This window comes from Meles meles, chromosome 4, assembly GCF_922984935.1.
Source record: "Meles meles chromosome 4, mMelMel3.1 paternal haplotype, whole genome shotgun sequence".
NCBI classification, from domain to species: domain Eukaryota; kingdom Metazoa; phylum Chordata; class Mammalia; order Carnivora; family Mustelidae; genus Meles; species Meles meles.
In genome coordinates, this window is record NC_060069.1 from 135,140,288 (window position 1) to 135,154,484 (window position 14,197).

The 14,197-nt window shown below is 36.2% G+C and overlaps 1 protein-coding gene across 1 annotated transcript in view; it reads right to left on the reverse strand.

Moving 5' to 3' along the window:
- LIPI (lipase I) overlaps nucleotides 1–8,064 on the reverse strand; it is a 48,216-nt gene extending 40,152 nt beyond the window's left edge. Inside the window, exons 1-3 of the mRNA XM_046003692.1 lie at nucleotides 7,753–8,064; nucleotides 5,649–5,757; nucleotides 2,643–2,744 (exon numbers count right to left, since the gene is read on the reverse strand). Coding sequence (XP_045859648.1) covers nucleotides 2,643–2,744; nucleotides 5,649–5,757; nucleotides 7,753–8,064 — 523 coding nt within the window. The remainder of the gene's footprint in view (nucleotides 1–2,642; nucleotides 2,745–5,648; nucleotides 5,758–7,752) is intronic.
- Between the last annotated feature and the right edge of the window lie 6,133 nt (nucleotides 8,065–14,197).

Sequence of the window (14,197 nt, forward strand, 5' to 3'; positions counted from 1 at the left end):
TCTTTAACGATTTTATTTATTTATTTGAGAGCAAGAGAGGGAGCACGAGAATGAGTGATGGAAGGGCAGAGGGACAGGGAAAAGCACGGAGCCAGGTGCCGGGCTTGATCCCAGGACCCTGAGACCAGAGCAGAGGGCAGATGCTTAACCTACTGAGCCATACAGGTGCCCTTTTTTTAATTATTGATATTCACTGTGCCTTCTATTTTTGTTCTATTTCTTCTCCCCAAGAATATAAATTGGAGGGTGGATATATAAAATTTAAGCATTCTATATTCCTCCATTTCATGGAAAGAAGGTAAAAATGAGATATCTTACAAGCCTCATGTAAGGGTTTCAAAAATACTTTCCATACTCTATGCATCAGGAAACCTGCCATAAGAAAAGTGACTACAAATTACCAGTTTATTTCCCTGGAATTTTTCTATCTTCTGGATGTTGGACTGTAATTTTTTCCTGATATCCCAGCAAGGATGTTAGTTCAAATTATCCAATTCATAATTTTGGAAGGCCACGTAGTGTTTTAACATATACAACTGAATATGGACAAAAACTACTGGTAAGTAGATGCACTCGCTGATTAATAGGCAAGGAAAAGGTAGTGTCTGCCAGATATGTACTGACCCCAAGTATCTCATTCAGAAATTCCCTGAGACAGGTGGACATGCAGCATCAAAATTCTGTGTGCCTCATTTGCAATGGTTGTGAAAAGATTAATCAAAAGTGCCAACAATGTGGCATCAAGTGGTAAGTTAGGTCTGATAGGCTGGTCATGTTGAGATGTTGAGACTGAAAGACAATACAAATAGTTTTTTTAATTAGGAAAAGCCAAAAATGCAAAGAAAAATAATAAGCCTGGGTGGCTCAGTGGCTCAGTGGGTTAAAGCCTCTGCCCTTGGCTCAGGTCATGATCCCAGGGTCCTGGGATCTAGCCCTGCATTAGGCTCTCTGCTCAGCAGGGAGCCTGCTTCCTCCTCTATCTCTGCCTACTTGTGATCTCTGTCTGTCAAATAAATAAATAAGATCTTTGGGGCGCCCGGGTGGCTCAGTGGGTTAAAGCCTCTGCCTTCGGCTCGGGCCGTGATTCCAGGGTCCTGGGATCGAGCCCCACATTGGGCTCTCTGCTCGGCAGGGAGCCTGCTTCCTCCTCTCTCTCTGCCTGCCTCTCTGCCTACTTGTGATCTCTGTCTGCCAAATAAATATATAAAATCTTTACAAAAAAAAAAAGGAAAGAAAAATAATAAAAAGTATGAAGAGCTAATTCAAAGGCCACAGGCAAAGCTGAAGTTGGGATTTCAGAAACAAAAGCTCAGAGAACTGCAGAGAACTGGGCAACAGGTACACCATGTGTGGGATAAATAAGTGAGCTTGGATTCCAAAGAAGGAACAGAACAACAGGCATAGATAGGCTCAGTCCCCTGGCAGGTAGCTATAGAAGCTGAAAAGTTGTGCTCTGTGGCATTTATGGCATTTGTATCTCTCACAAAGGCATTGGTATGAATCACCACAAGGACAATTCAGAGGACTATGGGAGCAAATAAATTACCCAAACCAAAGAGAAAAGAAACCTAAGGAAACAGGGAAATCAGAACAGCCTTAGCACCACTTCCTCGCTTTTCCAAGGTAACCCCGTATCCTGCCCAGGCCCATAACCACAGCACATGTAAATTATCAGCTGGTCAGAGCAACAAACTTGGGAGGCTTAGAGTCTGGAATCATAAGAATCCAAATTCTGGCTCTGCCACTTGTGGCGGTGACCCTAGCTTCCCGAACAGCAATAAAAAGGGGATGATATGTCCTTATATCATGGGGACTTAGGAGAATGCCATAATTTCATTCACAGAAAGATCTAAAACACTGCCTAAGGTATAGGAAGTGCTCAATAAATAGTGGATTTATATTTACTTTAATAGTAAATTTAATAGTAATGATTTAATAGTAAATTAATTAATAATAGTAATAATAGTAAATAATAATAGTAAAGTAATTAAATTAATGATTTAATACTAAATCATCAATTTCACATGAGGAAGGGCCTCGGGGCCATCTAAAATCTTCCTTGAAAGTGTCTATCCAAAGCACTCAGGCTCAAACTACCAACAGCCTGTTGGACATTTTCTGGAAGATAATTAAAAACAATAGAGAAATTATTTCCCTGTCTTTAAGGGAGGCTATTCTCCATCTGTGCCTGACACGGTGTGTTCACTTTTACTTGATACACATCACATGAAAAGTGAGTGGAGAGAACGGTAACCTACACACAGCAGGAACATTAAGCATGGGAGAAACTCTGATCAGTTAAAATTGTCAACAGCATGAGCAAGGTGAAGAAGTACATTTTATCAAGTTTCCATTTTTCAGGGTAAGACCAGTCCTTGAAACCGGAAAGAGGGTAGGCGGATGACAAAAAGTGCCATTTGACATCACGAAATCCAAAAAATATTGTTTGTGGGAAATAGAATCATTTTATAATAATTTATATTTTATAATAATTTATAATATATAAAACAATAATTTATAATTTATAATAATGACTCCTCATCACTTTACCCACTGCTCTTTTCCCTTTTATGTTCTCCTCCTCCCCAATGTCTACAACTTTCCATTTTCAAATAATTTAGCAATAAATCCTGCATTGTTACCATTGGCATCAGAATGGATAACATCCACAAACTTCGCATCAGTGTAAGCTAATCTGTCATTAGGTGATTTTCCAGAGAATTTTGGCCCAGCAGGGTCAAGACCTGAAATTCAAGAAAGAAACTATCAATCGATGAATCAGTTCCTACTACAGTGTTTATTAGATCATGTTTGCATTATTATTGCATTATAAGCATGTCTGTATAGTTTTAGCTTAAACTTGTGCAAAAACTAATATTAAGATAAATGAAACTGGATGAATAGCAAATATCTTCGTTATCTGAATGATACTTTCCACCAATCGTCAGTTTATCAACAATCTAATGTTAAGCCACACTTAGAGATGCCTCAAAACTGTAGGTTTTATTTTCTTAGCATTTTTACTTAAGAAGTACTTAGGGATAGGAGCACGTGGGTGGCTCAGTCATTAGACGTCTGCTTTCGGCTCAGGTCATGGTCCCAGGGTCCTGGGATGAAACCCCACATCGGGCTCCCTGCTCAGCCGGAAGTCTGCTTCTCCCTCCCCAGTCCCCCTGCTTGTGTTCCCTCTCTCACTGTCTCTCTGTCAAATAAAAAACAAAAATAAAACAAAAACAAAAACAAAAAAAGGAAAAAAAGAAGTACTTACAGATAAACTGCTAGTAACTTTATAGTTAATAATAAGTAACTACTACTGCCCTGAGAGGGAGGGGAAATGAAAAATATCCTGGTCCTGTCTTGAACCTCATGCCTTATTAGTTCATCCCAGATCTATCTGCAGTTCTAGTAAGATTTTTAAGTGCCAAATACAATTTGGGATGTGGCATAAAACATACTATTATCTTATCATTCATTTTTCACAAAAGTTTCCCACATACACACAAGAAAAGAAAAATGTATTAAGAGTTCCATGGGCTATGGTATATTTGAAATTTTTTTTTTAAGATTTTATTTATTTGACAGAGGAAGAGAGAACATAAGAAGGGGAGCAGCAGAGGGAAAGAGAGAAGCAGGCTCTCTGCGGAGTAGGGAGCCCCACATGGGACTCGATCCCAAGACCCTGAGATCATGACCTGAGCCAAAGGCAGACCCTTAACTGACTGAGCACCCAGGCACCCCATATTTGAAATTTTAAATAGAAATTCTAGGCTCATGACCTACTGGCTTGTGTTAAAAAGGTGAGGAGGGAAGGGAAGGAGGTAAAATTCAACAACTTGAGAACTTCTATGCAATGTAAGATACAATCATCTCAAAAAGATATTTTAAAAAATAAAATATAATGTTGCTCATCTCAAGCCCTTCTCCTATCCTAGTTTATTTAGCCCACTTAACTGAATGAGGCAGAAATTTCTCTTCTCATGAATAATTCTGATGTAGAACTACCACATTTGCTGGACTTTAAAACCTTGATGACTGCTTGGCCTATGGAGTCAATTGAACTGGAATAAAGTGTGAGTAAACACATCTTTTTTTCTTTTCTTTTAAAGATTTTATTTATTTATTTGACAGAGAGATCACAAGTAGGCAAAGAGGCAGGCAGAGAGAGGAAGGGAAGCAGGCTCCCTGCTGAGCAGAAAGCCCCATGTGGGGCGATGTGGGGCTCCATCCCAGGACCCTAGGACCACGACCTGAGCCGAAGGCAGAGGCTTCAACCCACTCAGCCACCCAGGTCCCCTGAGTAAACACATTTTAACATAAAGCAGGATGACTATGGTGGTTGAAACAGAATGGACTGTGGATGCTAGGAAATTTTGTATAAACTTTGGCTTAGCTGTTCCAAACTCTTTGACCCCCTCCACCTACATTCATTCCATTAACCTGTTTTCACACCTGAATAATGGGGATAATATTAAAACTGATCAGAGTAAGTATAGTAAGGTTATACTTAAGGTTTGTAAACATTCTGTCTGTGCAATTCATTCACCTCTCCCTGCCCCCTTTGCTTAACTTCATACTCTATTACTTTTATTAACACTTAAAATCATTATAAATCTTCTATGGACACAGATCTCAATAGTTGTTAAAAAGCTGAATTGACTTGGAGAGGGATACGATCTTTCCATTCTAAAATCACTACCATTCCCAAATGGAAGCATGAAAATCCATGTCTGCATTATTTGGTTACTAAGCTTTCTGGACGCAGGAATTCTGTTAAGAAAATATGAGGGGTCTCAGGATCTAGACTCCCTCAATCTGGGATATCAACTCCTGATTCTCTCTTCTGGTGTTCAAATAAAATTTTTAAAAGAACTGGAATGTGTCAAAGTTTATGGAAATTAAGTATATGGTTCTTTTCTTTTTTTTAAGGTATTATTTATTTATTTGACACAGAGAGAGCACAAGCAGGGTAAGTGGGAGAGGGAGGAGCAGACTTTCTGCTACCAGGTAACCTGATGCGGGGCTCAATCCCAGGACCCTGGGATCATGACCTGAGCCAAATGCAGACGCCTAATGACTGAGCCATCCAGTTCCACTTAAGTACATGGTTCTGTATTTAGTTAGTACATGAAAAAAGTTTTATATTTAATAGGTCAAATTTTCCTCTGTATTGTTACAATAATGTGTCCTTAAAATTCACTTGGGGTGGGGCGCCTGGGTGGCTCAGTGGGTTAAAGCCTCTGTCTTCGGCTCTGGTTGTGATCTCAGGGTCCTGGGATCGAGTCCTGCGTCTGGCTCTCTGCTCAGTGGTGACCCTGCTTCCCTTCCTCTCTCTCTGTGGGTCTCTCTGCCTACTTGTGATCTCTGTCAAATGGATAAATAAAATCTTTAAAAAAAATTCACTTGGGTTGCAGAAATTGATTTTCTTCATCCCATTTCTATAGGAGTACTTCAACTCTGTTAAGAACTAAATAAGAAACAAGACTTTAGAATCTAACTAAAACAAAGCCTAGCATTTGAATATAATACAGAAAAAGAATACATATGTGTCATTTCTACTATTTGATTATTGTGCCTGATAACTTTTAAACAGAATAACTTTAGATGCTTTAAAGAATGCTAAAACACATTTTATCCAAAAAATATTTTACCTGTTATTCTTCCAAGTTGACCTTGAAATATCTTCCCAACAAATCCACTAATATGAGCCCCTAAGCTCATACCTATGAAATGAAAATTATGAAGAGATGCTCCATGGTCCTGCAAGTGAAAATGCAATGTTATAATTTTCATTTCAGAAATCACAAATTATGCCCTGCACATCAATATTCTAGAATTTGTTATTTTTTTTCTAGTTTAATGTTTCTGAAAGAAGGAGAATGGGATTTTATAATTTGAAAACAACTATATCTTTGTTCAACATTTTCCATAAGAGATCTGATTTTTCTCTATACACTTTTAGTAATACCAGTACATTTTTAAAAAACCTTTGTTATCTGTTATCTAAACTAGTAAATGCAAAATAATACATTGAGTTAAACAATTTTGTTATAATGGTAATAGACATTTTAGGGTACTTACCTTGAATAAGTGCTTTGTAAATCTCATATCTAGTATTCACATTAGTCTTATGAGGTTTATTTTTATCCTATTGCCTCAAACTATTCCTGGAACCTATTAAATGTTGATTAACATGGTTTGATACTGAGTTGCCCAAAGCCACATATACTTAACTACTGTAAGGGAAAAAGATGGACGTCAAGTTTATAGACTATAAAAACAGATGAATCAATTACCTCCACTGTCTCTCTAGAGAGATGGTTTGGCTTTGTCCAAATTGGGGGATGTAAAAATTATACTATTCCTGATTATATTCAATGATTATTATATGCCAGGTACTGGTTAAAAATTAATTTCATGGGCACCTGGATGGCTCAGTGGGTGCTTCCCCCTTTCTCTCTGCCTGCCTCTGCCTACTTGTGATCTCTCTCTCTGTCAAATAAATAAATAAAACCTTTAAACAAATACAAGAAGAATTATTGTTTTGATATGCTAACATTTACAGCCATCTTTAATTTGTGTAGATGGATATAATTCTGTACCTAGTTATGAACTGTCTTATTTTTTTAAAAAAATCTTAAAGACTCAGTTATGGTATTTTGTCTTAAGGTACCCCTAATATGTTTATAATTAATCAAGTGTGAATTGGTAAAAGTGAGGGGAAGAAGAGCTTGAAAAGTAGCATACTTCTGCCGACCTTGGAGGGAATTCTTAGTACCATTTAGATTTGTCCAGGATTTAGGAGTAGGGCTGGGGTGAGTCAGTTACATTCAGGCCAGTTTAAGGTCACCTGCAGTTGAACGATCTACATTTACTATGTCAAGCCATATGGAGATCAGTGTCTGTTGTAGAGAGAGATGTAGTGGTGATGAGCACTTGAGAGGAGGGTGATTTCTGATTTGGAGAATTCTGGGGCTTGACATCTGCTTTGAGTTGTGTTGTGCTGAATTTCCAAGGCTCCCTGAAATTGAGCAAGCTCACCGGATCCAGGGAGAAGTCTGCATGTAATGGTCAGGAGTCAAGACTGGAAGAGTTCTGAGATCAAATCTACCTCTTATCTTCTGTGTGACTTTAAGCATTTGCTTAATCTCTCTGCCTTATCTATACATTTGGGATAACCAAACTTTGTAACAATATTTTATATAAGTATTAAATGAAATTAATTCTTTTTTTCTAAGATTTTATTTATTTATTTGACAGAGACAGAGTCACAAGTAGGCAGAAAGGTAGGCAGAGAGAGAGGAAGGGAAGCAGGCTCCCTGCTGAGCAGAGAGCCCAATGTGGGGCTCGATCCCAGGACCCTGAGATCCTGACCTGAGCCCAAGGCAGAGGCTTTAACCCACTGAGCCACCCAGGTGCCCCTCAAAACAATAATTCTTAATGCATATAAGAAAAAAGTATTTATCTTACTATTACTTAGTGGTATCGCACAAAACACTGTATATTGTAAAACATATAGAATATATAAAATTCTGGGGCGCCTGGGTGGCTCATCCAGTTAGGCCTCTGCCTTCAGCTCAGGTCATGATCCCAGGGTCCTGGGATCAAGCCCCACATCGGGCTCTCTGCTCAGCGGGGAGCCTGCTTCCCCTCTCTCTCTCTGCCTGTCTCTGCCTACTTGTGATCTCTCTCTCTGTCAAATAAACAAAATCTTCAAAAAAAGAAATAAAAACTTTAGAATATATAAAATCTTACCAAAAGATTCCGAATATAGCTACTCAAACTCACAGCAACTTTTCTGGTGTTTCTAACTGCTCTGTTGTAAAGAAGAGTTGTAGCACCTCGGTTCCAGTCTACTACAATTACATTTATATCATCTTGATTCAACAAAACCCTTAGGAAGTTCTGAAGCCATGTAGGAGTGGAGCCCGTTGGTCTGTACCCATGAATAAGCCAGACTGTTTTCTTGCTGACGTTGAAATTAATGTTAAGTGAGTTACTCTGCTCAAACAGTGGCTCAGCACAGTTGAAGGTGTTCCTTGTATACATCATTAAGGAAATCTTCATTTGGGGAGAAAACAAATCTTTGAGGGAATCCTTTATACCCAGATGAGAGAATTGAAGGCATGATCTTTTATTCTCTGAAATAAGAAAAAAAAGTCAGTTAAGCTGAATACTGGGATAGTATTTGATACAATTTCTATTGCTGTTACAAAGAACAGATTTGAACTTGGAGTGAGGATTTTATTTCATTAGTATTTCCACATAATACTCCGAGCAACGACAATGTTTAATGTGGTGATTATGTAAAAGACCCTTTGAACAAGAAGCATCCAAAATTTTTAAATAAAATATAAGAAGAAATTATTGGTTAAAAATTAAGAATTATTTTTTATCTGTATAAAATAGCAATGGTGTCACCAAAATCATTATTATTGTTAGTAAAGGGATGCCTGGATGGCTCAGTCAGTTAAGCACCTGCCTTCAGCTCAGATCATGATCTCAGGGTCCAGGGATCCAGCCTTACATTGGGCTCCCTCCTGGGCAGGGAGTTCTGCTTCTCCGTCTCCCTTTGCTCCTCCCCTACTACCTCATTCGTGAGCGCTCTCTCTCCCTTTTTCTTTAAAATCTTTTAAAAATACATTGTTAATAAAGAAAGTATTATGCCCACCAATAAAAGTAAACTAATTATGAGCTTAACAGAAATTCTGCAGAATAATATATATGGATAATAATCATTCAAGAAAATATATTTCATCTAACTAGTGATCAAATAAATACAAATCAAAACAATAGGGTATCATTTTCTTCCTATCAAATTCAACAAAAAGAAAAAATCATTTTAATACATAATATCTGTGACATGGATGCTGAGAGCATAGGTTGATACAACCTTTTGAAACTGAAATTATATGGTACACATACATGTGTTAAAAATATGTGATCTTCCTTATTTTCTTCCTAGGACTTAGATTAATGAAATAAACAATTTGTATTAAATGTAAAGACATTAATAACAGGATTATACACAACTGCATAAAAACTTAAAATATCTTAAATATGATAGTATAGTATTTTCATTGATGTGTACATCCTATATGTCTGCCTATCCATCAACCTACCTTCCTACCTACCTACTTACCTTTCTTACCATCTATCTATCCTAAAAGGAAGTTGGGCAGAATGAAATAACTAAGCCAAATCAATAGCAATAGCCATACAAAGGCAGTGAAACAATGGCTGTTTTTTAATTTTCTTTTTCACAGAGTCTCAGAATTGTAATTTCTTTCCAACATAAGCTTCTGATCCCATTTTTTTTTTTTAATGAGCATATGCTTATACTGTTTCAGGAAGTTCAACTTATTAAAAGATTAGGGGAAACGATCTGTCAATTTATATCAAAAATTCACAAAACTTTTAATATAATTCATGCCAATAATTCTACTTCCAAGAATTTATCCCAAGAAAATAGCCATTTAAACATATAAAAATGAACGACTATATATTATTTTAGCACTGGAGAAATAGAAGTGATTTAAATGCCCAGAAATAATGACGTGATTAAGTAAACTACAAATGTATTTAAAATAAATACATATTATATATGTATTAAAACTACAGACATATAATGCATATTCGAAAATCCATAATAATATGCACAAATTATAACCTACCTTTTAGTTTGGAAAATATATATGTGATATTATCACAATTATTCAGAAGATAAAGGAGGAAGAAAGTGAAGGAGAGGCACAATTAGTTCCCAGGTTAACAGGTGAGAGATACTCAGACAAGTGAAAACTTTGAAACAAACTTCATTTGTCCTAAGTACTAGAGAATGAGGAAGTGGAGAGGAGAAATAAATCAAACCTCAGTGAAACATCACTGCTTACTACGCTATACAAATTGCATAGGGAATTGTGTACATCCATCTTTCCACCGTCTGAAATGTTTCCATCAGCTGAAACTCTGAGAAGGCCAAATGCAATCAATATACCCAAACTGCCGGTCCACTCCAAGCCAAGGTAGATTTTACCTGGCTCTTGGATGAGTAATGAGGAATAAAAAGTAGGATCTCTCTAATAAAGTAAGGGACTGAAATCACCCAAAACAATCAACAGAGCAATCTATTATCTACCGCCCGATGTAGCAGTAGTTGCAGAAAATTCAATAGCACTCTCATTCCAATACAAGAAAAATCATGTCTCAAAAATAGGAAGACATCAAGAGAAAATTTGTTGAGGTAAAAAAACAATAGCATAAAATTAAAAGTGGAATAATGAGATACTACAACTCAAGAAAAGAAAAAATGCAATTGTAAAATAAAAATTTGTGTTACATGTGCTAAAACATGGAATGCTCACCTGACAGTAAGAAATGAAGGAAGAAAGATTTCAATTATGAAGGGAAACATAGATATGGGACAGGAAGTGATGATTAAGTGACAAGAAGTTAAAAATCATCACTGCTGCCCTGGGGAGAAGGAACTGGAGAGGGAGAGGGTTGCAGTTATAATGACTAAGGAAATAATTGCATTCCAGGGTGTGCAAACTGAAAAGACACATCACAATCTAGAGCAAAACAGTTACTCAGACTCACCAAAAGGCTTCCTAGAAACTAGTTTGGTTTTCTGATTGACTGACTGATTGATTGTTCAGAGAGAGAGAACACGAGAGAGCACATGCAGCAGGAGCAGAAGGCAGAGGGAGAAGCAGGCTCCCTGCTCAGCAAGGAACCTGATATGGGACTGCAGCCCAGGACCCGAGGATCACGACCTGAGCTGAAGGCAGATGCTTAACAGACTGAGAAAGAGAAAAACATCCTAAAAATATCAAGGCAGAAAATCCACGTTAAATTAGAGGAATGAAGTCACGATGACTTCAGATTTGTCTTCCAAAACAATACATTAGACAGATAAAAGTGTAATGAATGAAAGTTTTAAGTGAAAAAAAGTTTGTGGCCTAATGATTTTATATCCTTCCTAAAGTACACCATTCATAAATGACATAGTACAGTTCCTGACACCATCGCTGTTAAATAAATGTCAGGTTTACTGAAGACAAGATTCACAGAATCTCATAGTATTACTATAAGATCAAAAGTTCACATGGAAATAGGTAAGACACCAATACAAGCATATACATTATAAAACTGAGTGAAACATACATGCAATATCAAAGGCATTCTTATTCAAATGTTTGCTAAGAAAATTTAATTATTAGTATAAGTCAATATACTAATAAAATGGGACTATAAGTTAAAAGGAGTATAAAGAAAGTAAGTGTGGTACAAAAATTCCTTAACTGGGGATTCAAATGATGTCAGTTTTTTAAAAATTTTAATAAACAGATAAGTGTGGCTTTAAAAAGATATTGAAAACCTTAATGTTAACCACTGTGCTATATAAAACAGTACTCATAACTTTGTACACGCTAAAAAAAAAAAGTATAGCAAACAGTGTATATACACAAAAGATAAGAAAATGAAAAAAACATAGAAAGTAGAAAACATGAAACAAAATGACACAATTACACTAGAGGAGAAAACATATATGATACATAAAGTTATGTAATTGTATAAAAACTGTCCATTAAAAAGCAAAGAATCTCAGATTTCATTACAAAAATGAGCACTGGGTGTTTTAAGTGATTAATCACCAAAATTACTCCTGAAACCAACACTGCATTGTATGTTAACTAACTAGAATTTAAATAATATTTCTAAATGATACTTAGCTGTAAGTTTAAGAAGCACACAGGAAGTTTTAAAGAAATGGGGGAGGTATATTCTACACAACATAAAATAAAAGGAAAGCTGGTTGGTGTACTCGATTATAAGAGTACCTCCAATTCATCACTCTTTCTTGAATCCATGCCATTTTCCCTGTAACTTTTGAGTCATTCTTATACTATCATAAATTAGTGATTTGCCTCATTTCTTGATATGGGCACCAACATACAATTTGCCATGGAAAATAGGACCCTGCTAGACATAATGCAAGCAGAGGACTGAAATGGGCTTGCATGTTATAGAGCTGGCCTCTCATACTTCTGCCATCGCCATGAAAATATCCTTGGTCTGGCTGATAGAAGAGGAGAGAGAGGGGCAAAAGAGCCAAGTTGATGGTTGTTGCCTAATCAATTCCCACCTTACCCCACCCAGTGTGCGTAATACTTCTTTAAGTCATACGCTACTGAGGGAATGAGTTTTTGTTTTGTTTCATTTTGTTTAGCTTTACTGGGTCATCATATAATTGATTACATTGGTAATATTAGTATCAGGTAGAGAAAATAAAAACAGAAGTTTTCAAATGATAAAAAATGTTAACTAGTGTATATTAAAACTCCTAAAAAACACTAAACTGACTCAATTCTGGTAGATTAAGTTAGGAGCAGAAAAATAAAGTTCTAGGTATCAAAAACTTACCAGAATCCCCAATAAGACTGTCAAATTTCTCAGCAGAAACTTGCAGGCCAGAAGGCAGTGAGATGATATATTTATATAATTAAAATGATGAAGAGAAAAAATTTCTAACTTCAATTCTGTAACTAGCAAACTCTCCTTCAAAAATGAGAGCAAAATTAAGATATCCTTAAACGAACAAGAGCTGAGGGAGTTTATTACCACAGACTTGCTCTACATGAAATGCTAATGGGAGCCTTCAAGTTAAAATGAAAAGATGTTAGACAGTAACTTAAAGTCATATGAAAATATAAAGAGCTCTGGAAAAGGCAAATGCATGAACAAATATAAAAAACAGCATTTTTGTATTTTGATTTGTAATTCTACTTTTTATTCTTTACAGAATTTAAGACAAATGCATTAGTATAATTATAAACCTATGTTAATGCTATGCAATATAAAGATAAATTTTTTGTCATAATAACTGAAAATGAGGAAAGCACAGAGCTGTAAAGAAGTAGCTATTTATGTAAAAGTTAAGTTTTTATTGATGTCTATTTTTTAAAGTTAAGTTAGTATCAATTTAAGAAAGTTGTCGTAACTTTAGGATGTTACATATAATCCATATGATAATCACAAAGAAAATAACCTACAGAATACACACAAAAGAAAAGGAAAAGGAATCAAAACACGTCACACAAAAAATCAACTAAACACAAATAAAAGACAGAGGAAATAAAAGACAAAAATCAGCTATAAGACATATAAAACATATAAAAAACAACAAAATGGCAAAAATAAGTGCTTCCCTATCAGTAATAACTTCAAATGCAAATGGATTAAACCCCCCAATAAAAAGAAACAGACTTACAAGAGTGGATAAAAAGCCAGCATCCAACTATATGCTATCTATAAGAGACTCACTTTATATCTAAAGACATTTATAGGTTGAAAATGTTAGGATGAAAAAAAGATATTCAACACGGAAAGTTACCAAAAGAGAGCAAGGATACAACCTAAATGTCTAGTGAATGAATGGATAAAGAAAATCTGGTATATAGACATAATAGAGTATTATTCAGTCACAAAAATGTATATCCCGCCATCTGCAACAAATGGATAAAACTAGAGGGCATTATGCTAAGTAAAATGATTTTTTACAGAGAGAGAGGTTTTTTTTTTAAGATTTTATTTTATTTATTTGACAGACAGAGATCACAAGTAGGCAGAGAGGCAGGCAGAGAGAGAAGAGGAAGCAGGCTCCCGGCTGAGCAGAGAGCCCTACATGGGGCTCAATCCCAGGACCCTGAGATCATGACCTGAGCTGAAGGCAGAGGCTTAACCCACTAAGCCACTCAGGCGCCCCGAGAGAGAGTTTTTTACCAGAGGTTTGGGAGGGATAGGCGGGGAGATACAGATCAAAGGGTAAAAACTTCCAGTTGTAAGATAAAGAAGTTTTGAGGTCTAATATGCAGCATGTTGACTATAGTTAATAATATGAAACTGTATATTTGGTTCCGTAATACTACTATAAACTTGAAAGTTGCTGAGAGTAAATCTTAAGCATTCTCATCACACACACATAAAGTGTTAATTATGAGAGGAGATGGATGTATGAATTAACCTTGATCTTGGCAATCATTCCACGATGTATATGTATATGTGTATCAAACATCACATTGTACAATTTAAATATACACAATTATATTTGTCAATTATTCCTCATAAGGTTGCATGGTGGGGAAAGAACAGACTGGGATGCCTATACTTCCATCAGAGAAAATAGACTCTAAGCTGA